Source organism: Physella acuta, unplaced genomic scaffold, assembly GCF_028476545.2.
Source record: "Physella acuta isolate Inbredline_101_S28 unplaced genomic scaffold, ASM2847654v3 ptg000434l, whole genome shotgun sequence".
Classification (NCBI taxonomy): domain Eukaryota; kingdom Metazoa; phylum Mollusca; class Gastropoda; family Physidae; genus Physella; species Physella acuta.
The window spans coordinates 382555-408648 of record NW_026731953.1 but is presented as its reverse complement, the minus strand read 5'-3'; the positions used below and the strand labels follow the sequence as shown (position 1 = coordinate 408648).

Genomic DNA, 26094 nt, shown 5'->3' with positions numbered 1-26094 from the left:
CCAATCGATGACTGTTCTAGGGCTTCGATCTCGTAATGAAATGGACCCATGTTATTTGTTCATTTGAGACTGTATTTATTTATTCCGAAGTTGTTGACGTATCTAATATATAAAGCTCAATTCTGTAACGCATATGTTTGTCGTTGGCATTTCTACGGATTTAAGTGTTAGATCAATTATCGTGCGCGTTTGTCTAAATTTATGAGTTAAAAAATTACTATTAAAAGTGTTGGGAAATCATTTTCATTTTTCAAATTATAGTAATAATTGTCGGCATGTTCATTAAACACAAGTTTTAAAAAAAATATCATCTTTTACAAAAATTCTAATTATGTTTTTATTTAGTCCTATAGCGCTTACTTCCCTTTGATAAATTAGGCAAAACACAATTACTTCCCTTTATGAAATCATTGCATTAGTTGAAAAGCATTTACTTTTTAATTACTTTGTTTTGGTGTTGGGAAAAAAATAATTACATAATTAGCGGGGATTGATCAAGTGCAAATGTTTTAGGTATTTTACGGATAAGCTTGGAGTATTATAATTGTTCATTAAATTGAAACAGGCGCGTTCGTTTAAGTGAGTGCAAAAGACTATGAATAAGTTGGGGTACTATAGTCGTTTATTAAGCTAAAACAGGCGATTCTGCCCCGGGCGTTTATGTTCGCGTTAGTGTTTTCTTTGTGTTTAGGTGGGTTTGCGTTAGTGGTTGCGTTTTGATTTGGTTCGTTTTTGTTCTTTCTTTTTTCGTTTTTGTTTTTTTTTGTTTGGGTTTGTATTTGTGTTTTTGGTTGGTTTTGCGTTTGGATTTGGTTTGTTTTCGTTTGCTTTTTCGTTGTTTTTTTTTTGGTATTGGTGTTTGTGGTTGGGTTTGTTGTTAGGTTTTTGTTTTCGTTTGTTTTTTCTTTGTGTTTGTATTGGTCTTTGTGGTTGTGGTTGGGTTTGTTGTTAGGTTTTTGTTTTCGTTTGTATTTCTAATTGTGTTAGCGTTATGTTTGCGTTTTGTTGTTTTGGTTGGTTGTGGTTTGGGTGGGCAATGCCGGGTTTATGATGATTACTAAACACACAGGTAATGGTCTTTAACGGAAAGTTTTTTCACAGAAGCCAGAGCAGGGCCTGGCCGGGACGGCTAGTATTTTATAAACTTCTAGAACTAGCGAATTGGACATTACACAACGTCAAATGGAAATTTTAAAAATTGCTAATTAATAGTTAGAAGATCCGAATTTCTCATTTGCTAACTTTAGTTAGAATCAGTTTGGGGTCGTCCATAAATGACGTCACACTCACAGGGGGGAGGGTCCGTAATTTTGTGACGGTGTGTGACGAGGGGGAGGGGGGGGGGGGCGGGTTCAGATGGTGCGACCTCACACTTTTGCATTATAACAAAGCAATTTTAAAAAACAAATTTTAGACGTTATTTCGCGTTTTAGAAAACTGTTTTAATAAATTGCAATAGGAATTAATTAAAATACTATATTTTGACAGAGTTCAGACAACATTTTGGGAAAATATCGATGTTTTAAGAAAAATTCAACTGCAATTTTTGTGACGATGTGTGACGGAGGGGAAGGGGGGAGGTAAAAATCGTCAAAAAAGCGTGACGTCATTTACGGATGACCCCTTTATGAAAATTTCGTGTTTGTTATGTATAAAGTACCCACTATTTGTTAATTTAAATATGGTGTACAATTGTACCAAATATAAAAATGATCAACCAAGACCAACCACACACTACAAAACAAGATCAACCACACGCAATCATACAATATCACCCACACACAGCCACAACCAACCAACCACATAAGATCAACCACACAACCATACAACATGACAACCCCAACCAACCACAAAACTCAACCCAATCAATAACACAACCCTATCGTCTGTCGTGCTGTATTGACTGGTATTGTGTAAGTTTACAGACTGGTATTGTGTAAGTTTACAGACTGGTATTGTGTAAGTTTACAGACTGGTATTGTGTAAGTTTACAGACTGGTATTGTGTAAGTTTACAGACTGGTATTGTGTAAGTTTACAGACTGGTATTGTGTAAGTTTACAGACTGGTATTGTGTAAGTTTACAGCTACGAACAATGTTTCTACTGTAGAACAAAAGTTCAAGCAGTGTTTAATGTTTACTGGAGACATCTCACTTACAACCTACATTGCTTGCTGGCTTGTATTGCCTAATTCCTGCATTAGCACTGATTGAAGAGTAAATTGAAGTAAAATGATTAGATCTATATTTTCTGTTGTTTCAAGTTTTCAGTCCCACTTAGGGGATTTGATGTAAATGTAAAATCTTAACACAAATAATCTATACTAATCTATAGTATTTAACAGTATTAAATTAAATTATTGAATAGTATTTGGATATATCTCGTTTAAAAAAATAGAAATGGGCTTTTATTTACATATAATAATAGTAATTTGATTGCTTTGTTTACTTTAATTAAATAAATTAACTTTTTAAATAATTTACTGGGCGATGGCAGGGATGTAGTCTGACTTAATTATATATAATTACGTATAAATGCATGTAATTAACCAGAGTTTCTTCCAGGCATCTCTTCGGGGGGGGGGGGGGGCGAGGCCCCCCGGAATTTTTTTACCGCCCCCCCCCCGAACGAAATGAAATTTATATAATTTATATAGAAAATATATACTTTTAACAGTGTCCGCCCCCCCCCCCGAAGAAAGTTTACCGCCCCCCCCCCGAAGATTTCAAGTGCCCCCCCCCCCCCCCCGGAGAAAAAAGTCTGGAAGAAACACTGTAATTAACTAAACGAAGTTAAGTAGCCTATACGCTTTATTGATGATAGTGTTAACATTTTCATGTCATTTCAGATAATCTTGACTCGATATAATTTCAAAGTTCAAAGAAGAGGTTTTCCCACTCAGAAAATCTAGTTGGCACTTGGAATTTCAAAGATGATGGTAGCCCACCTAGAAAACAAAATTTTCTTGAATACTTTACCTCTGTCCATGCAATAGACAAACTACACAATACATTTCATCCAATTTATTTTTATTTTCACAAATGTTAAATCAGTTAAATGACGCATACATTAAAACAAGTTTTTTTTTATAAATTTACATCTAATTTTTTAATTAACTAATCTCAAATGAGAGTTCATGGATTTGAAAATACAGCAGTTATTGGGTTAAACATGTTTTGAACTGCTGGTCAATCTTCAGTGTCATACAGAAACTGTAAGTAAAGAATACGCACATAGGTCTATAATCTTACATGAAAAGATACTCTGTAACCACAAAATTTTATCCATTGTAACTGGTTATTAATGTAGATTTAAAGGGAAAGATACAGATGCTAAATGTAGGACCCTCTTTGTAGCATCACTATAAGACAATAAGTCACTATTCACCTTGCAATACAAATATAATTAATAGGGCCTATAGATCTTTTAAACAAAACATAATGAAATGCAAGTTAGCAACCAATGTAGATCTAGATCTAGATCTAGATCTAGATCAATGTGTACCTGTAGATTAACTTAGTGTTACTTGGAGCTATACAATGTGGACCTTAATCTAAATTTCTATTTTTAAATTTACTGTTCAACAATGATTTTTACTTATAAAATTCAATGATACATTTCGTGATCAATCAATACATAGATCTATATTTAAATATATTATAAACAATTAGATCTAGATCTAGACTCTAGATCTAGCTACGGTCGGCTTAGGATAATATAATATTCAGTGTGTAAATTAGTAGTAAAATTATGTACATATAAAATAACAGCTTGTAGTTGCTGTGTATTAGCATTAGTTTCAGTAAAATTATTTGCATTTATTTACAATTTACAGTGTTTTTACATTATGTTTTTTATAAAAAAAATTGTAAAAATCAGAATGTATGATTTACTATACTTAGGTATAATTACAACTGATTAATTATTGAAATTTTGACACTATTTAACAAATGGACTAACACTAACGCTGTAGTTCTCAACCCTAAAAATTTAGGGTTTGGAAAATTTTTCAACTATTGCACAGTATAAAAACAATCATAGTATACAGATTTATTGATTTAGTTTCAATTTTAAATTTACTTGGAATTTGTTTTTATTTCATTCATTTTGAAGTAAAATTGCATGTAAAAAAAATTAATTAATTAAGAGAACACTGCGGCTTTCTTGAACATGAAAATATGTATATCAGAAAACAAACACATTTTGTTTTGATCAAATCTTAAACGTATAGAGCATTGCGAAATACCATGTTATAAAAAAAATGTTGACAATGGACAAATATATTCAAAAAGTTGAATATTGAAGCTAGAAAAAACATGTAGTTATTAGCAAAAAGTTGGAATAAGTTTCCTTAAGATTTATCTGTTTAAACAAAACATTTCTTATAGAAGCAAATGCTAAAAGAAAATTGAAGTTTATTTTAAAATATACTGTATAAAAATGCCCAATCCTCTACACAAGCCAAAGTTAAAACTTAATACATATAAATTATAGTGAAAACATGTAATCCCCATTAAAGTCTGAAAGTTTTAACATTAGAGCTTAATTGCTGAGATGATACATGACACCGGTTGATAATGGCAAAGAAATGGCTCTAAAGACTAGCCTATGTTATATGTAGGAGGCATTCTTGAAGGGCTAGCTCATCTATAGGGACAACCCTGACTGATCTGATTACTACTTGAAAGTTGCATACAACTGTTCTCCCATATTGGTTGTTATCTATATTTACCTTTAATTATGTACACGAAAAAAAAAATCAATAAATAAAATACTGCAAGGATTATTAGTCTTCATGAATATCACAATAATTAACAAGGAAATACATTGTAATGGTCATATTTAAAACATATCAATTAAAAACATGATTTTTCAACTAAATATACAATATAAAAAGTTTGTGTAATGAATCCTGTGTGTTGATGTGCTATGTAGGCTATACAGATTTAATTTTAAAAACAAAGCAATAGGATGTAACTGCTTATAAAATTGTAAAAAGTCTTCCCAAAAATAGTGTATTGATAAAGTCAAAAAAATAATTTAGCAAAATATATCTTTGGGCTTTATGATATTTATAACGTTTAAAGCAATATTTAAAATCGTTCAAAAATTGAAATCATTAATAGATATATGTGATATAATCTGTGATCTTCAGATGACAGGGATTGAAAACATTAAATGACTTTGTTCCCAAAATTCAGCAACTGCATTTTATAAATTACAGGCTTATCATTCAAAGCAAAGTATCAAAATGAATTTTCTATGTAAAATATAACTTTGTATATGCGATTTAAATCTTTTTTCCTCATTTTCTGTGTAGATCTGTTTAATTTGTCTTTTTTATCACTGAAAAGAAAATTGAAAGATATACATTTTCTGCTGAAATATTTTAACTGTTATTAGCATGTATTTTCTTTTAGATAAAGTAAAGAGTTAATGAACTATTTATGTATTCATTATTGAAAAAAAACTATTTTAAAATTAAATAGAATTAGCATGTATTATTAATGAACTGCTGCTTAGTACTATTAATTATTTGATTTTATCATTGTTTAAAATGCAGTTTTCTAAGACAATTGAGTTAATGAGTGTAAAAGCCTAAAGATGATTACATGCATAAGGTTAGGGTTTGAATTTAGTGATACAAATACATTCAATATTTAGACACTAAAGCAAATAATGGTTACAGCAACACAAGTATTAAAAGGGGAATTTCTTCTGCTTCTTTGTAAAAAGATAGGCCATTTTTAAAATGAAATTTAAATTTTATCCAGCAAATATTTAAAACTTAGCTTGAGCAACAATAAATTTGGTTAAGGGAGATAATAACAAAAATGCACATTTGGGTATAGAAAGGAAAAATGCAGAACACAAAATATTTTTTTTACTTACTTTCGTATTTACTTTAACTACAGGCTTTAAAAATTATTTTCATTAAAATACTTTCTAATTAATTCAAACCTAGCGAAAGCAGAGAAAGGGATACATTTTATTTCTTGTGAATAATTTAATTGTAGATCATATGATAATGTTAGATACAATTCTTACAATAAGTATTTTTAATTTAATTAGTTGGTTTTTAGTACATAGAACAGTAAAATTCATTAAAATCATTAAATTAATATTTATGATATATAAGTATGATATATAAGTATGTAGGTTTTGAATGTAAGGGTTTTAGAATAAATAGAAGAGTACACCACATTTTAAAATAATAAGTTATTTATGCCCAACAGTCACACAGTTTTTAATTTATTTTTAAAATAAAAGGTTGCTTGTCCCCTTATCAGAAAGATATCATTTAATATTTTTATTAGTTATAAATTACAAAAATTTTTCATCAATGTACTGAATTTGTTAATAATAAAAGAAAACAAAATAAATCTATTACAAATTTTTAAAATTTTAAATTAAGTAAACATAATATTAATTTTAAATAAATTATCAATGTAAATTTATTTCTAAAAAAAACAACTTTACAACATACAGTAATGACAAGCAAGACAGACATTTTGTTATATAAGAAGGTTAAGATATACTTTTGTCACCTCAATGTAAAAGAAAATATTAGTTAAAATATCTTCACCACACTGAAAGTTTAATCTGAAAATTAGAGTTTTTTTTTAAAAAGCCAGGTGTAGTTAGATCAAGTTTTGTCACCACTAAGCTAATAACTTTCTCAATTGAAGTTTTAATAAAAAACAACCTAAAAACATTTAGGAAAAGGGAAGGAACTTTACTTGTGCACACAATCTTATCGTATTTTAGATAAAAATATATCATTTAAAGAATGTGCTGTCAGATATCAGAATGGACAAGGATATAACTGTTCTTACCTTTAAGAAATAAAACTGAAAACAATAAATTTTACTATGATATGTTATTTTAATGGCATTAGATTTGTTTTCAAAACATTTTTTAAGGACAAGGCTTCTTTATTTTCAGTTCAAGTCATCAAATATAGTTCCTATATATGAAATACATTTTTCTGTGCAAATACGACACATTCCAAGTTACATTAATTGCTTTAAACGATTTTCTTAATAAACTACATATGTGTGTTTTGAAATGATAAAACAAATAATCTTTAACAGGTGAAGGCTATTTTTATTAAAACTTCAGAGTAGTTAGTTCATAAAATTAAAAGGAAAATAAATGTATTAATAAATGTAAATTATTTGAAGCTGTAAATTAAAAAGCAGTAAAAGTTACACTTTGTGAGAAACATTTACTCAACTACATGCATGAAGTGATAAAAAAATTAAAACTAGTAACTGGTGTAGACCTACAGCTAAGCTTGTGTAAACCAAACAAAAAAATTGAGTTCATAATAAAAACCTTGCCAGGTTAATTCAAATCATTTAATAAAAAAAATACACACACGAAACAAAGCAACTACTTACGTGCTGTTTTTTCAGATGCGGGCTCCTTTTCCTGGATTATTGTCTCTATCTCATCGACTTCTCTGATGGTGCTTGAATTTGTCAAGTACTTGTGAGCTGACTTCACTGGGTCACTTCGTTTCTCACAGTCAGGGTTGTTTGCCACGTAATATTTGAGAAAAGCTTTTGTTGCGTTGTAGCCACGCTGAAATTTAGATCAACAAGTTTTCTTTTACATTTTTATATTTCACACGAATAATTCACATATTTTTGGCATCTAATATCAAACAAAATTAAATTTCCATTATTTTTCAACTAAAAAGAATATATACATAATGACTCAAGACAGCAGCTTTAATTAGCCATAAAGCCCATCTAATTACACCAATGCCCAGTGACCTACTTCAACGACAAATTCCCTGTCAGCGTCCTCCAGGACATAGTCTGATGTCCCGACATGTCCTGTGTTGATTCCAACTGTCCTGTACTCATCTCTTTCCTAGTTTCACAAAAACCACAATATTTTTTTATTAGTTATCACATATTTTTCAACAAGAATAAAAAAAATTTAGAAATTTATTACATTTATTAAGCCTACTCGATAAATTATCTTATTTAGTGTAGTTTTTAAAAGCGTGTTTTGAAATATTATAAAACTAAAAAATGTGTTTAATTACTAAAGATTCATACAGCAAAATCAAATGATCTCAAATAACTTAAGCTTAATCTACTACTCAACTAATTAAAAAAAAACTTGCAACATAGATTCCCACTTACATTAACAAAGACATATTTTAAGTTGGTCAGCAGTGTATTTTGCAAGGCCGGTAAAAAATCAGAAAAAAAAAAACAATAGTAAAAATGATTCCACTTACATTAACAAAGACATATTTTAAGTTGGTCAGCAGTGTGTTTTGCAAGGCCGACAGGAAGTCAAAAAAAGTGTTGACATCCCTCCTGCCAAATCCTTGGAATCGCGTCTGCAAGAAAAAATGAACAAACAAAAACAAATTTTTATTTCTTCTGTTGAGTTAAGTTTTTAATTTGTGGTGGTGTTTAGATGCATTCATTAGTTTTCAAATAGATGAATTGAAGCAATTTATAAAATAAAAAAAAATGCTACTGTTTACCTTTAACAACAGTTATCAAAATTACATTAGAATATATTTAATATCTATAATAGGCTATATAAAGCATATAAATTGTTAATAAAATGTGTAGTACCTGCATTCTGATTCCGTGTTCTTCAATAAATTGTACAAGTTCCAGAAAGGCTATCTAAAATAAAGTTTTTTATCATCAAATTAAGTATAGTGTTTGACAGTTTAAAAAAATGAAAAATCTTGTTACACATTAACATCTGTGAATGTTTATTTTATTTTTTCTTCCAAATGTCTTATAAATCTGTGTTAAAAATTAACTTAGCTCACCCTACAAAGATGTTAGTATTCGACCACTTATTATGAAATACAACTATATAAATAACTTTTTATTAACTTTAGGCTTAAGTCTGTGCTGAGCAAAGCATTTTTAAAAATTCAAACAAAAAACAAAAAGCTTTAAGTTGGCGTGCCATCTAACCATGACTATGAAAAATGTAAAATTTGGAACATGTAGAAATAAATACCCAGAAATTTAAAATTAAATAACTAGAATCTAACAGCCCTCCAATTGCATGTAAGATACAAGACCCTACCCTCCCATTACATCTAATGAAACTAGACCCTACCATTACATGTAATGAAACTAGACCCTACCCTCCCATTACATCTAATGAAACTAGACCCTACCCTTACATGTAATGAAACTAGATCCTACCCTTACATGTAATTTAACTAGACCCCTACCCTACCACTACATGTAATGAAACAAGTCCCTACCCTCCCATTACATGTAATTATGTAATGAAACTAGACCCTACCCTTACATGTAATGAAACTAGACCCTACCCTCCCATTACATCTAATGAAACTAGACCCTACCCTCCCATTACATCTAATGAAACTAGACCCTACCCTCCAATTACATGTAATGAAACTAGACCCTACCCTGCCATTACATGTAATGAAACTATACCCTACCCTCCCATTACATGTAATGAAACTAGACCCTACCCTTACATGTAATGAAACTAGACCCTATCCTTACATGTAATTTAACTAGACCCCTACCCTACCACTACATGTAATGAAAAAAGTCCCTACCCTCCCATTACATGTAATTATGTAATGAAACTAGACCCTACCCTCCCATTACATCTAACGAAACTAGACCCTACCCTCCCATTACGTGTAATGAAACTAGACCCTACCCTCCCATTACGTGTAATGAAACTAGACCCTACCCTCCCATTACGTGTAATGAAACTAGACCCTACCCTCCCAATACATGTAATGAAACTAGACCCTCCCCTCCCACTACATGTAATTATTTAATGAAACTAGACCCTACCCTCCCATTGCCATCCTTGTCCAAGATATTGAAGGCTGTATTAACATCAATGTCCTCACCAAACAATAATTTGGCATTTTCTTCGGAGAAATTTTCAGTCTGGAGAGAAAAATAATATTCAAAAACGTTTTTCTTTTGATTATTTCCATGATTTTTACTTAGATTAAAATGATACCACTTTTATTTGATTGTTAGAAATCTATCGTAATAAATAGCAAGAGCTACAATGCATTCAAAACAGTGTAATTATGTCTAAATAAACAAAATACAGTTTTAAAACAACTCTTACATCGTTTAAAGCATTTTCTAGTTCTGTTTTATCAATAAATTCTTGTTCCTGGAGATTATGTTTGTCGAGTACCTGTAATGATGTGTAATCAGAGAAATGTTTTTTAACTTGTTGGCTAAAATACACAATTGTTTTCTATTGAAACAAATATAGAATAAACATTCAGCCATATAACTAGGGGAAAAAGTACAGATAAACTGTGTCATTCCATTATATGAGACTATCAGTTATGAGACTACAACAACCAACAAACCACCAAAAAGTCTAAAACCCCATGTATCACCAATAAGTCTAAACCCCATGTATCACCAATAAATCTAAAACCCCATGTACCACCAATAAGTCTAAAACCCCATGTATCACCAATAAGTCTAAAACCCCATGTACCACCAATAAGTCTAAAACCCCATGTACCACCAATAAGTCTAAAACCCCATGTATCACCAATAAGTCTAAAACCCCATGTACCACCAATAAGTCTAAAACCCCATGTATCACCAATGTGACTAGAACAATGTGTATCACCAATGAGACTAGAACAAAGTGTATCACCAATGAGACTAGAACAAAGTGTATCACCAATGAGACTAGAACAAAGTGTATCACCAATGAGACTAGAACAAAGTGTATCACCAATGAGACTAGAACAAAGTGTATCACCAATGAGACTAGAACAAAGTGTATCACCAATGAGACTAGAACAAAGTGTATCACCAATGAGACTAGAACAATTTGTATCACCAATGAGACTAGAGCAATGTGTATCACCAACATGACTCACCTTCATAAATGCCTCAACAGCTTTCACCATTCTGCTATGTTCTCTCTCAGCTTTCTTTAACAATGTTTTTTTCTTATCTTTGAGTCTGTGGGACAAATTTAGACAAGTATGTGTTTAGTTAATGTAACACTTTTCTATAAAAAAAAAGAGTTAGTGCGTTTGGTATTAATATATAACCCACTTTAGACTTACTTAGAGAGTTTGGTATAAATATGTAGCCCACTTTAGACTTACTTAGAGAGTTTGGTATAAATATGTAGCCCACTTTAGACTTACTTAGAGAGTTTGGTATAAATATGTAGCCCACTTTAGACTTACTTAGAGAAGACTTACTTAGAGAGTTTGGTATAAATATGTAGCCCACTTTAGACTTACTTAGAGAGTTTGGTATAAATATGTAGCCCACTTTAGACTTACTTAGAGAGTTTGGTATAAATATGCAGCCCACTTCAGACTTAGAGAGTTAAGTAAAAAAATATGTAGCCCACTTTAGACTTACTTAGAGAGTTTGGTATAAATATGTAGCCCACTTTAGACTTACTTAGAGAGTTTGGTATAAATATGTAGCCCACTTCAGACTTACTTAGAGAGTTTGGTATAAATATGTAGCCCACTTCAGACTTACTTAGAGATTTAAGTAACAAAATATGTAGCCCACTTCAAACTTACTTAGAGAGTTTGGTATTAATATGTAGCCCAGTTCAGACTTACTTAGAAAGTTTGGTATAAATATGTAGCCCACTTCAGACTTACTTAGAGAGTTTGGTAAAAAAATATGTAGCCCACTTCAGACTTACTTAGAGAGTTTGGTATAAATATGTAGCCCAATTCAGACTTACTTAGAAAGTTTGGTATAAATATGTAGCCCACTTCAGACTTACTTAGAGAGTTTGGTAAAAAAATATGTAGCCCACTTCAGACTTACTTAGAGAGTTAAGTAAAAAAATATGTAGCCCACTTTAGACTTACTTAGAGAGTTTGGTATCTTTAGAAATTTTATAGGGGTCTGTGGATCCCACACGCTTCTCCAGACTGTACCTTAAGACCTCCATCTCTGTGTCGTCATACTAATAGAATATGTGTGGGAATACAATAAATATCTACTCATAGAATATGTGTGGGAATACAATAAACATCTACTCATAGAATACATAGGGGAATACAATAAATATCTACTAATAGAATACATATGGGAATACAATAAATATCTACTAATAGAATACATATGGGAATACAATAAATATCTTCTAATAGAATACATATGGGAATACAATAAACATCTACTCATAGAATACATAGGGGAATACAATAAATATCTACTAATAGAATACATATGGGAATACAATAAATATCTACTAATAGAATACATATGGGAATACAATAAATATCTACTAATAGAATACATAGGGGAATACAATAAATATCTACTAATAGAATACATATGGGAATACAATAAACATCTACTAATAAAATATGTGGGGGAATACAATAAATATCTACTAATAGAATACATGTGGGAATACAATAAATATCTACTAATAGAATACATGTGGGAATACAATAAATATCTACTAATAGAATACATATGGGAATACAATAAATATCTACTAATAGAATACATATGGGAATACAATAAATATCTACTTATAGAATATGTATGGGAATACAATAAACAACAATATTATAAAATAATGCTTGAGGAATAAAATAAATATTAAAATAAAGACAGGGATGTAGGAGTAAAATGAAATACAAATATTAACTAAAATGATGATGTCAGGAATAACATTTGTGTTGGAATGAATCTCCCAAATACAATGGGATCAGGAGCATAATAAAAGAAATAATTTTTTTATCAAGCAAAATTAGAAAATAAATAGTTAATGAAGATTTAAAAGTTATGACAACAAGATGATTTTTTTTTATATTTAGGTTTGCCAAACCTAAGGGGTTAAGAATCTTGAAAGTTAAAGGACCCAATATTTTTAACCAATAAAATTTATAAAAGTTAATTTACAGACAACATGTAACCAAACTCACTAAAAGAAAGCCAATAGTTTTATTGTTTGGTGGTTCAAATCTTTGTGACATGGTAAATGGTAGATCTTTTAGAGATTTCATGCGTTGTAGAAATGCATCTTCCTTAGCCATAGACAGGTACCAGCCTAAAAACAAAACACAAATTGCAGTAAAAAAATGTAATAATAAATATCTGTGCCTGGGAAATGAAGATTTAAACAATGAAGTAAATATTCATCAAATTTTAAAGATCCTAATAAAACAACTTTACTAGTAAAGACGCATTATTCTTTCTTCAGTATTTGTCATTTAGATTTGAAGGATAACTCTGAAACTATAGTGAGGTTAATGAAAAGTATGTATTTAACTTGGTTGTGTCCCTTGTCTAAAAGTTTTCATAAGTTCCAGGAACTACTATATTGAACTATTTATTTTTGCTCTAAGCCACTCTAAGAGAATATAATTATCGAGATGCCTGCAAGTTAGAGAACTCTGGCTACATCCTGGCTAGCCTATTCTGCCATCCATCACTGATAGTAAACAAGTTTTAAGCTATAAAAAATATTTAAAAATACTAGTAGCTAACAGTTATAGAACTAGACGAATCAAATGATCACTGAAGAAAATGAGATGGCCAGCTTATAACAAATCTATCGTACAAGTGTAAAACCAATCTTACCATCATACAAGTGTAAAACCAATCTTACCATCGTACAAGTGTAAAACCAATCTTACCATCGTACAAGTGTAAAACCAATCTTACCATCGTAACAATGAATAGGGTAGTTACATAACACTCCCCCGTCTACATAGGTGTCAAACTGTCCATGGTTGTCATACACTCGAGCTGTGAACACTCCTGGAACATTTTATTCAACTGGTCAACATATTGTTGGAAAACTTTTCAACTGGTCAACAGATGGTTGAAAAACCTTTTCAACTGGTCAACATTTGGTTTGAAAACTTTTCAACTGGTTGACATATGATTGAAAAACTTTTAAACTGGTCAACATAAATAATGTTGGAAAACTAGAGCCTTGTAACTAAGTAAAGTTTAATTTAAAACTTAATTTCATTTAAAACATTTTGGCCTGCCAGTTTTAGAAATTGTATTTAATTCAATAAAAAATATCTTCTTAGACAACTTTGATTTTTTCATAACACAATTTATTATTAAAACAATATAGCATCTATAGTGGTGTAATTGGAAATTATTTATGCATGTAGATTTAGACGCAAGCTTTCAAACCATTTAAAGATGGAGATCAATATTTATTTATAAAATTATTCAATGAATAAAATAACAACATTAGGCCTGAATTAATGGTGATGAATTAATGGATCAATATGTCTTATTTTACTTGATCTAGGATTGATCAAAATCAAAAGTTTTCAATGAATGACCTGGTATAGCCATGGACATGCGCAGAGCTTCTCTGATCGGCATGTCCGGTGTGGTCTTGGGATGGCAGTACTCAGCTCTCATCTGATTCAGGTTTGTGACCACCACACACAGTTCCATTTGTTTTTCTTTGTATAGCTGTGGACAGGGAGGGGACAATGTTTGACACAGGGAAAAACATGCAGTACATGTATTTAAGATTCTGTTTTACACAGATAAATATGGATTTAATATTCTGTTTTACAGCTAAAACATGCAATAGGCCCTATTATTACAGCTAAAACATATGTATTTTATTTTATGTTGTACACAGCAAAAAAAAAAAAAAAAGCAGTAGACATGTAGTCTACTTAATTTAGTTTTACAGTATGATGTAGGCTTAGTTTGCAGGTCTTTGACACACGACATTGTTACTACAAACATTTTTCAGTTTCCATGGTTACAGCGTCACTAGTAGTCGTGACTGACATGTTTGTATTTCACAATATCATCAGGAAGTAGGGTTAGCAGGGTAAGGATCAGTCGTGTAGGTAGGGGTGTATTGAGTGACGTTACCCCCCCCCCCCCCTCCCCCCCTCCCGTTAAACCCCAAAAGGGCAGATACTTTTAAAAAAATCTTGCCCAAGTCACTGGTTAAGATTATTGACTGTGCTGATTTAGGTCAAAGGCCTACTTTTTGTTAGATCCACAAGATAGCCTGAGCTCCCGTGTTCTGTTTGAGCTGAGAGATTTAACTAACTAGGTCAGTGTGTAGTTGAGAGAAGGTCATTTATACTAATACTCGAGTCTTGTAATGTTTGGGGATACACAAGGTTGATTGCTACGTTTGGGTGACTTGATTCACTGACTGTTCACGATACATTTTAATTTACGTTATTAAGTTAAAAAGTAAAGCTTTATACATCATAACATTTTTTATAGTTACAGCGTTATACATCCTAAACATAATATTTATATCCTAATATAGTTAAAGCTTACATCGTAAAATGTCATATCCGGGTTCTTTGTCTCTGACTTTTCCTTGATTCGATCCCCGAACCAGTTGAAGATACGTTTCCCAGGATTCCATCCAAACTTACTGAGTAGATTGGGCAGGAGACTCAGGTACCCGCAGGAGTGGTCTGAAAAAAACACGAAAGAAGGGAGATAACCCTTTTAATAAAAGGCTAATCATGAGTAGTCTAACCTAGTACAAGATATAAGTTAAAAATACAACATTACTGACTGGCATTTTATAAATATAAGTAACCTAACAGCCAAAAAATACGGAATCACAATAAGTTATTGTAAAGTATCTGACTTAAATATTAGCCGTAGATACAGGTGAGTGTATCAAGTGGGCTTATATTTAAACTTAGAGTCAGGTTGTCTCAGGGGTGTCATTAGGTGCATGCAAGATGAGCAACTAAACCAAAAACTCACCAAGGTGACACCAAGCTCACCAAGGTGACACCAAGCTCACCAAGGTAACACGAAGGTGACCAATAGGAGACCAATAGCTCACTAAGGTGACCAATAGCTCACTAAGGTGACCAATAGCTCACTAAGGTGACCAATAGCTAACTAAGGTGACCAATAGCTCACTAAGGTGACCAATAGCTCACTAAGGTGACCAATAGCTCACTAAGGTGACCAATAGCTTGCTAAAGTGACCAAGAACTCACCAATGAACACCTCCTCTATGTTGCATGACAACCAAGAACTCACCAATAAACACCTCCTCTATGTTGTCTGACAAGAATGTCTCGATGTCTCTTGAGTCGTATCCCACTGCCACAAGAGCCGCAGTTATGGCCCCTGCGCTGCTGCCCCCAATTCTCCGAATCTGCCCCATCATGCCCAGCTCCTCCAGATACTGCAACAAAAACAGGTTGGCTTTTAGACCACGGTCCAGTTCTAGAACCACTGTCCAGTTCTAGAACCACAGTCCAGTTCTAGAACCACAGTCCAGTTCTAGAACCACAGTCCAGTTCTAGAACCACAGTCCAGTTCTAGAACCACAGTCCAGTTCTAGAACCACCGTCCAGTTCTATAACCACAGTCCAGTTCTAGAACCACAGTCCAGTTCTAGAACCACGGTTCAGTTCTATAACCACAGTCCAGTTCTAGAACCAATCTCCCACTGCCAATATATACACACTTATACCAGTCTGAGTACAGTAGCACTCCACGTACAAAACTTAGTAACTATCTAAGTATCAAATCGATAAAAAATGTCGAAACAAAAGCAGGCTGGTCTGACTAAATAATTTACATTCATGCGAATTAAACCGTGAACGTGTCTTATTCGAACGATTTATATATATATATATATATATATATATATATATATATATATATATATATATATATATATATATATATATATATATATATATATATATATATATATATATATATATATATATATATATATATATATATATATATATATAAATATATATACATACACACACACACACACACACACACACACACACACACATATATATATACATATATATATATATATATATATATATATATATATATATATATATATATATATATATATATATATATATATATATATATATATATATATATATATATATATATATATATATATATATATATATATATATATATATATATATATATATATATATATATATATATATATATATATATATACTTACTTACTTACTTAATCCTCATCACTCCCTGTGGAGTATAGGGCAACAACAAATCTCCGCCATTCCACCCTGTCCTGGGCGAGCCACTTTAGTTCATGCCAGGTTTTGCCAGTAGCCTGTACTTCTTCTTCCATCTCCCTCCTCCATGTTCCCAGTGGTCTTCCTCTACTTCTCTTTCCGGGTGGGTTCCACTTCAGCGCCATGTTGGGGAGTCTTTTTTTGCTCATGCGTAGGACATGGCCCAGCCATCTCCATCTCCTCGTTCTAACTTCTGAGACAATGTCGTTTAATCCTGTCCTTCGCCATATTTCCTTGTTTGGGACTTTGTCGTCCCACTTTATCCTGAGGATGCGTTGGAGGGATCTTCTCTTTCAAAGCCTCTGAGTCGGCTGTCTACTTTCTTGTTTAGTTTCCATGACTCTGCAGCATAGAGGAGTACAGAACGTACATTAGACTTATAGATCCTTATTTTAGTTCTCTGCTGCAGTGAGGATGATTTCCAGATCTTAGCGAGTCTGTTAAAAGCTTGTGCTGCCATTGCTATTCTGGTGGCAATTTCTTTCTCCATGCTGCCATTTGCTGATATATAGCTGCCGAGGTACTTAAAGTCTTCGACCTCTTCTAGCTCTGCTCCATTCGCAAAGGTCTTGAGAGCACTTTTGGTTTTTATTTTCATTAGCTTGGTTTTTCCGGAGTTTATCTTTAGCCCAACGCTTTTGGCAATTTGCTCTATTCTTGTGGTTTTCGCTTGGATGTCTTTTTGGGCATGTGAAAGTAAAGCCAAGTCATCAGCAAAGTCACAGTCCTCTAGGTGGTTGGTAAGTTCCCAAACAATTCCTCTTGGCTTATCCTCAGTGGCTCTTCTCATAATCCAGTCTATTACCACCAAAAAGATGACAGGTGAGATGACACAGCCCTGTCTGACTCCTGTTTTTACCTTGAACCATTCACTTTGCTGATTTTCGTGTCGCACACAGCATTGGTTATCATAGTACATGTCCTTAAGTATGTTTATGACTTTTCCTGGAAAGCCATATAGCTCTAGTATCTTCCATCCAGGATGTTGATCCTGTATCTTGACATTTCCTTGACCACTTGAGCTGTTTTGCTAGTTTCGTCCAAGCTCCTATTCGTGTAATAATTTTGGGGGTTACTAAGGACTGTTTCAGAGTAGAGATTTCCTTGCGGCTTTCATCTAGACTCGTCATATCAGGCAAAGCTGCCTCGGTCCTCGGTTGCTCTCCCATGATGGTTTGATTTAGATCTGTTGCCGTTTCTGTAGCGTTTTTGTTTTTACATGGTGGGTTGCTAGCCCAAACCCAAAACCCTCCTCCTTTCCCATTCTGGACTTGGGACCAGACATATATATATATATATGGTGTAGTAATAGAGTACCTAGGCGAGGAGCGCCACCTACCCGAATACAGCCGACATACGCCAGCCCCTTGTTGCCCCCGCCCTCAAAGATGAGGTTCTCAAACGGGAACTGATACTCCTCGGGCCGAACCTTCTCCGCCAACTGGTCCACTGGGTCCACTGATAGGGCATGTTTGATCGCCCTCCTCCTGAGTGGGGTACCTGCTGGTTGGGGGTGGGGGGTGATGTCAAGGTGAGTAGTGGGACATGGTCTTGTCAACCAGTATTGCATTATTCAACAAAGTCGTATAATTGGATAGTTGACCGTCACGTGAAATAATAAACAAAAATGTGTATCTAGATAGTTGACCATAACGCGAAAATTAAACAAAAATGTGTATCTAGATAATGACCGTCAAGTTAACATTCAACGCAATCTTGCATCTAGATAGTTGACGGTCAAGTTAACATTTAACACAATCTTGTAACTACGCACTTGACCCTTGGCAGCTCAGGATAATGAAAACCAAAATTGAAAACCCCAAAAAACACCTGGCTTAGAAGCTCTGATCAACTTGGTGCTAGAGCTATCGATACTTACTGGAAGAATCGGTCTGGTCCGTTTCTGTCGTGTTGTTTTCTTCTTCATCGCCGTGATCCTCAAGGACTTTTTGCTCTCTCAGCTGTAGGATAGTTTGATACCTGAAACAGAGACACATCTGTTAGAGACACATTTGTTAGAGACACATCTGTTAGAGACACATCTTTTAGAGACACATTTGTTAGAGGCACATCTTTTAGAGGCACATCTTTTAGAGGCACATCTGTTAGAGACACATTTGTTAGAGACACATCTGTTAGAGACACATCTTTTAGAGACACATCTGTTAGAGGCACATCTTTTAGAGGCACATCTTTTAGAGGCACATATTTTAGAGGCACATCTGTTAGAGACACATCTTTTAGAGGCACATCTGTTAGAGGCACATTTGTTAGAGGCACATCTGTTAGAGACACATTTGTTAGAGGCACATCTGTTAGAGACACATCTGTTAGAGACACATCTGTTAGAGACACATCTGTTAGAGACACATCTTTACAGCTTACACAAAGTCTCTGACGAAGAACTCAAGATTCTAATCCAACATGCGGGAAGCTGGGACACGCTTTAGACAACAGGAAAGGTCACTCTGATGTATGATGTTGAACAAAGTTTCTTCCAGGCATCTAGAAGTCTACCGCCCCCCCCCCCAACCCCCGAAGGAATTGGAATTTATATATAAAATATATACTTTTAACAGTGCCCCCCACCCCCCCCCCCCCCCCCCCCCCACCCCCCCAAGAAAACAATCTGGAAGAAACACTGTATGTTGAATAGTCGGGGATTGAAATGTTTCACAACTTTGTCACTTTGTGTCACTGTTGTATGATTTAGCTTGTGATGGGAGGGGGGGGGGGGGCGGATGGTGGGTAGAAGCAAGATCAGAGGAACCGTTTTTTAATGACTAAAGCACAGCTGTTCGTTTATAATTTTATCTTGAGTGTTGTCAATTTAAACTAAATACTAGTGTTCTAGTCTTGGATTTCGTACAGCGAAGATATGCGAGTCAGACATCTCAATCAGCAGCCAGTTGGGTGCTGAAGGGGGGGGGGGATGTTGATCTCACGAGATATTGAACACATCCACCCCACTAAGTTGTTTAAATGTATCTGTACAGTACCACAGGCGACAGTATAGCTGTGTCTGGTATCAAGAGATGATAAATGGAGTTTTATTTTTCTTCATGAAGTAGCTGAGATATTATCTGAGTGTTGGCTGCTGCTGTAGTTTAATTAGTGTGTTTTCTGAGTGTTTGCTGCTGTTGTTTAATTAGTGTGTTTTCTGAGGGACGATTCAGATTTTAGTCATGATATAAGTCTTGAACAGGTGTGCGTGTGGAGGGGGGGGGGGGGGGATAATATATTTGATATGGAATCAGGGGCGGAACTACCATACCGCCAGACCCCGCAATGCGGGGGGGCCCAGGACGTTTAGGGGCCCAGTTCCGACCAAAAAACAATGCATTTTTTTTTTTTAAATTATGTTTTTCATGCATCTTGAAAGAGTTTTTGTAGAAAAAAAAACAGGTCTACTATAGCAGAGATTGCTGCGTAGAAAATTATTTTAAAATCTACAAGAGCTATAGTTTGAAAGGTAGGCAAACATTCACACTACTTCCATGACTTACTGCCCTTCTTTAAAAAAAAGGATGCCCACGAAGCTCATTTAAATAGTTTTGTACTATGTATATTAAAAAGCAATTGATTCTCTGAATTATTATTTAAATAAGACGTACTAAACAATGGTATAGCTATAAAAATCAATGTTTTCAAAACTGATATTCTAAAAGCTAAAAATGAAAAAAATTAAACATAACGCGAGAAACCATTCACGAATCCAGCTTACGTCTTTATATATTTTTGACCAGCATGATTATTTATGGTAATGATAATTTCTCTAGGCCAAAATGAGTTTGGACTAAATTTGTTTGGTTTGTTCTCTCAGAATGATTATATATTGCAATGAAGTAGACTAAATTACTCAGTTAGGACATAGATTATATTTATTAATACATATATATTATATATATATATATATTATATATAAATATAAATATAAATATATATATATATATATATATATATATATATATATATATATATATATATATATATATATATATATATATATAGGGGGCCCTAATTTTTTCTTTGCGGGGGAGCCTTTTTTTTCTAGTTCCGCCACTGTATGGAATTCGTTTTATAGTATTTATATTCATTAAAACTAATTTAAAAAAAAAAACCCAAGGAAAAATTATTCTTGGCGCCATGTTTGTTGAAGTTAAGATTTATTTAAGGACAGGTGAAAGCGCAGTAAGGAGGGGGAGGGGGGGGGCGAGGTAAACCTCTAAAAATAATGTGATTTATAAACGCTTTCGTGCAGTATGCTGTTTAGTTCGTACATAAAATAAACACCATTTGCCAATATTTTAACGTAATTTTTTAGGCCTATGTGTATTCAATCCGTATTGGCTTTAAAAATGCTTGTAAGAAGCATACAATTAAAATTGTGTTTCAGTCAAGTTTAGAATCAGAATACACGATTGAAACAGACCCATCCCAATAGAGAGATGAAGAGTGTAACAGACCCATCCCAATAGAGAGATGAGTACACGAGTGTAAATGTAATAGACCCATCCCAATAGGCAGATTGACAAGATACGTTGGTCAAGCCAACATTGGCCGTGATTAACCGTAGCTCCCTTGACCCCGTGAACTCACCAGGAGACTCCCATTAACCTCCCCTGGCCGTGTTTTCTCCCCTGTTAAGATGGGTTTTTTTTTCTGCTAGCCAATCTCTACATTTCGTACCAGGTTTTCTCAAGTTTTATCTGGCCATAACTTCACGTGTGTCTTGTTTAGGACATCACGCCCTCATAGCTTCACACCAATACTACTCTACTCACACCATTTCAGTACTCACACAAACACCAAACCCCCACACCAATACCAAACCCCCACCATTTTGATGCTCACACAAACACCAAACACCCACACCAATACGAAACTCACACCATTTTGATGCTCACACAAACACCAAACACCCACACCAATACCAAACCCCCACAATTTTTTTTACTCAAACACCAAACACCCACACCAATACCACACCCCCACCATTTTTTTACTCACACAAACACCAAACCCCCACACCAATACCAAACCCCCACCATTTTAGTACTCACACAAACACCAAACCCCCACACCAATACCAAACCCTCACCATTTTGTTACTCACACCAACACCAAACCCCCAGACAAACACCAAACCCCCAGACAAACACCAAACTCCCATACCAATACCAGACTCCCACCATTTTGTGCCTAAACTCACCTTTTCTTCTCCGCCTTGACCTTTGCCCTCCGTTCAATGCCCGGGGCACAAATCATCGAGTTACCCATCTCACGTGACCGGACTAGCTAGACCTGAAACAGACAGCGCATAGGAAATTATTTCAGTCAAAGTTAACGCAGTTAACTAAAACCATGGGGACATAAAACTAGTTCACTTATAATATGGGCAACTATTACAGCCATATTGTTTTTTTTTTGGTACGCAATTCTTTTAAGTCACGCAATTTTATTGTGATTCAATACATTATAGGTCTATGTGACTGTATAGTGACCTTCTATTTGCTTTGTAGTTATTTAAAGTACGGAGAATTATTATATATCATTTCTTTTTCTTTTTAGTGCATTGTTACATAGAAGCTTGAATTTAAAACTTTAAAACTTTTAAAAATAAAATAAAAATAACTCCACTATAAATGAACAAGAAATAGTATAGGAAATATGAATTAATTTTAAAAAAATAATTAAGCAGCCAATTAAGTCAAAGTCGCTGTCACCTTACAATGACATCGTGTCTTAACTTTGAAAGAAATCGGTCCGTTATATAACCAGGGGCGGGGCTACCATACCTCCAGACCCCGCAATGGAAGGGGGGGGGCGAAATTTCTACAAAAAATCTCAAAACGATTTTTTTGCACCTCGATAGACTCTAGTGATTTTTGTAAAAAAAAAATTAATCAAACCTGCGAACACTTTGACGTCTAAAAAAAATCTGGCAAATTAAACCACATGAAAATTGCTGGCCATTCCAGAATCATCTAGAATCACGTGACACTAACACCTCCCCACATAACCTTTTCGATGAACCATTCATTGAAAGGTCAAACCACACAATGCCTAAAAACTAATCACAGTAGCCACTTCCAACATAAAAAAGTTTTTCCCCCATACACATTTGTAAAGCTTAAAAAAATTACTTTAATTTACAGTCGAACCGACACCAATGAAACACTAGGGCCTAGTTGAGTGTCCTTTACAGTTAGAGCCCAAGAATCAAGGACTGGAAGAGATAACTCAAGCGAAAGTTCAACTGCATCAGTCAAAAGACGAACAGAGCCCAGTGAACTATAGGAATACCGCCCTTCTCTTCAGCCGCAAGCGGAGTTGGTATTGGAGATGTCAGGGGCGGAACTACAGTGCGGGGGGGGGGGGGGGGTGTCACGCCATTTAGGGGCCCACAGCCGACCATAATAATTTTTTCTTAGTTAAATTTAAAAAAAAAAAAATTCTTAGCAAAGATAAGCAAACATTCAAACCTCTTACATGACTTATTTCCCTTTTTTAAATAGTCAAAAGGGGTGCTCATAAGCTCCTTTTAATAGATTTGTACTAAACAAATTAAAAAGCAATTACTTCTCTTAATTATTATTTTTTTAATAGAATGTACTTACTGAAGAATGACATTGTATAAAAATGAAATGTGTATAAAATTAATAATATAAACACAAAAAAACCATAAAAATAATCATAACACGAGACACCATTGCTTCTACAAAGATGTCATGTTTTAAATTCTTTTGGCCAAATAGTAGTTGAGAGGTCTTATAGCAGATATAAAAAAAAAACGATTTTCCCAAAACACACTGAAGCACTTCCACACATGACATGAAGTAATATTTTGTTTTAATTGGAAAAAAAAAACAACTTTTTTTTCAAAACACGAACAGGCCAGCAATGAGCATCCTAGTTCGTATTTTGTTTGTATATGTGTATATATATATATATATATATATATATATATATATATATATATATATATATATATATATATATATATATATATATATATATATATATATATGTATATATGTATATGTATATATATATATATATATACGTATATAGGCCTATATATATATATATATATATATATATTTATCTTTGGGGGGGGGGGGGTCTAAAAAGATTTTTTGCGGAGTGGCTCTTTTTTCTAGTTCCGCCACTGGGAGATGTGGGTGTGTTTGGTTGTTTTCTGTTGGCGTGGCGTGGGGGTTGGGCTGTGGTGTATGAGCGTGTGGGGTGGGAGTGTACTAGGAAATGTGTTTAACAACACGTCAAATAAACAACAACAATCCCGCACTTACAGTAAGACTACTCATGGGCCGGCTCGTAAAATAAAACCAACTAATCCCACACATACATTAAGACTACTACTACTACTAGCTTGTACAATAAAACCCACTAATCCAACACATGCTGTTAGCCCACTACAAGAACGTAAAATAAAACCAACTCATCCCACTAATCCCTCTAATCCAACACATGCCGTTAGCCCACTACAAGAACGTAAAATAAAACCCACTCATCCCTCTAATCCCACTAATCCCACTAATCCCTCTAATCCAACATATACCCTAAACTTTAATACGGCTCTCATCTCAGGTTAAATAAACATTTTTTGTAGCAGATCTGACCCCTTAGAGAACATAAACATTCGTAGTGCACGTGCATCAAAAGGTGAGCACGTCGGTCTGATAATAATTTATCTGGTAGATTCAGTCACTGTTTGACTTGTAGAAGAAACGATACGATATTCGTAGAGGAAACGATACTTGCAGAGGGAACGATACTTACAGAGGAAACGATACTTGCAGAGTAAACGATATTTGTAGAGGTATCTATACTTGTAGAGGAAACGATAATTGTAGAGGAAACGATACTTGTAGGAAAATGATACGATATTTGTAGAGGAAACGATACTTGTAGAGGAAACGATATTATAAATAAAAGATGCATTTTCTTGTCAAATTATCTAAATTCTACCCATTCTGATGCCATTTTTACTTTCTCGTATACAGAGTATAGAGGAAGTATTGTAATCGTGCACAAAAATCACATGAAATTTTGACAGTTTTCATCGTTTTACACCTCAGTACATCATATACGGAGTATAGTGGACTTATTTTAATCGGGCAAAAATAAAAAATGCAGATTTATAAAAATGTCAGCGTTCTATCCGCGCGCGCGCGCGCGTGTGTGTGTGTGTGTGTGTGTGTGTGTGTGTGTGTAAACATGATAACTTGAGTAACGTTACAGATGTGTTAATCAAATTTCATATACAAGTATTATATCGAATTTGTAGATCTGTATCGATTTTTTAGCGATTTCCGGAAACCGGAAGTGAAACGTTTGGTTTTTCAAAAGCCTATAACTAGTATAACTTGACTACTTTAAGAAAGATAAACGAAGTTTCAAAAATAAGTAAAATATCGAATTCTCTGCCTACTGTCAAATTTTGAGTAATTTCTGAAAGTAGTAATTTACGCTATCTCCGATTTCTCAAAAAGGCATGTGTATTTATAAAGTACTAATAATATTCCGCACAGATTGTTTGTCGTTCACTTGGTGCTTGCGCAATTCTTTTTTCAAGCAGATTTTGTTCTATTTTAAAAAGTTTATGTAATTAAAATGGATTATAAATCATGTCTATATCCCGAGTTGCCATCCACCGTAGTGTTATATAAGAATATTCGAGAAAGTTTAGGGGAGATCACTCCAGGTTTATCTTTTTATTTATTTTAATCTAAGGACCTAAAGTAGAAAAAAATTGCTGATTTTGATGGGGTGAGTGAAGGAGTGAGGGGGTGGGTGAGTGAGGGGGTGGGTGAGTGAGGGAGTGAGTGAGGGGTGAGTGAGGGAGTGAGGGGTGGGTGAGTGAGGGGTTGGAATAGCAAACAACATCAATACATACAATGCAGCTGTTTAAACCTGAGCTATAAATTTAACTCGAGCTAAAGTTGCAGACGGCATGACGGGTCAGGGTCAGGTACCAGACTCTCGCGTCGCT

General features: G+C 33.9%; 1 protein-coding gene across 1 annotated transcript in view; it reads right to left on the bottom strand.

Moving 5' to 3' along the window:
* Positions 1-5098: 5098 nt before the first annotated feature.
* Positions 5099-26094, bottom strand: part of LOC131942945 (uncharacterized) — a 35423-nt gene continuing 14427 nt past the window's right edge. Inside the window, exons 2-19 of the mRNA XM_059302913.1 lie at positions 22291-22382; positions 18958-19058; positions 18418-18581; positions 16033-16180; positions 15304-15446; positions 14328-14463; positions 13687-13782; positions 12945-13069; positions 11874-11971; positions 10905-10989; positions 10124-10195; positions 9835-9933; positions 8608-8661; positions 8259-8363; positions 7787-7882; positions 7405-7588; positions 6550-6604; positions 5099-5347 (exon numbers count right to left, since the gene is read on the bottom strand). Coding sequence (XP_059158896.1) covers positions 6600-6604; positions 7405-7588; positions 7787-7882; positions 8259-8363; positions 8608-8661; positions 9835-9933; positions 10124-10195; positions 10905-10989; positions 11874-11971; positions 12945-13069; positions 13687-13782; positions 14328-14463; positions 15304-15446; positions 16033-16180; positions 18418-18581; positions 18958-19058; positions 22291-22358 — 1779 coding nt within the window. The 5' untranslated portion in view covers positions 22359-22382 and the 3' untranslated portion in view covers positions 5099-5347; positions 6550-6599. The remainder of the gene's footprint in view (positions 5348-6549; positions 6605-7404; positions 7589-7786; positions 7883-8258; positions 8364-8607; positions 8662-9834; positions 9934-10123; positions 10196-10904; positions 10990-11873; positions 11972-12944; positions 13070-13686; positions 13783-14327; positions 14464-15303; positions 15447-16032; positions 16181-18417; positions 18582-18957; positions 19059-22290; positions 22383-26094) is intronic.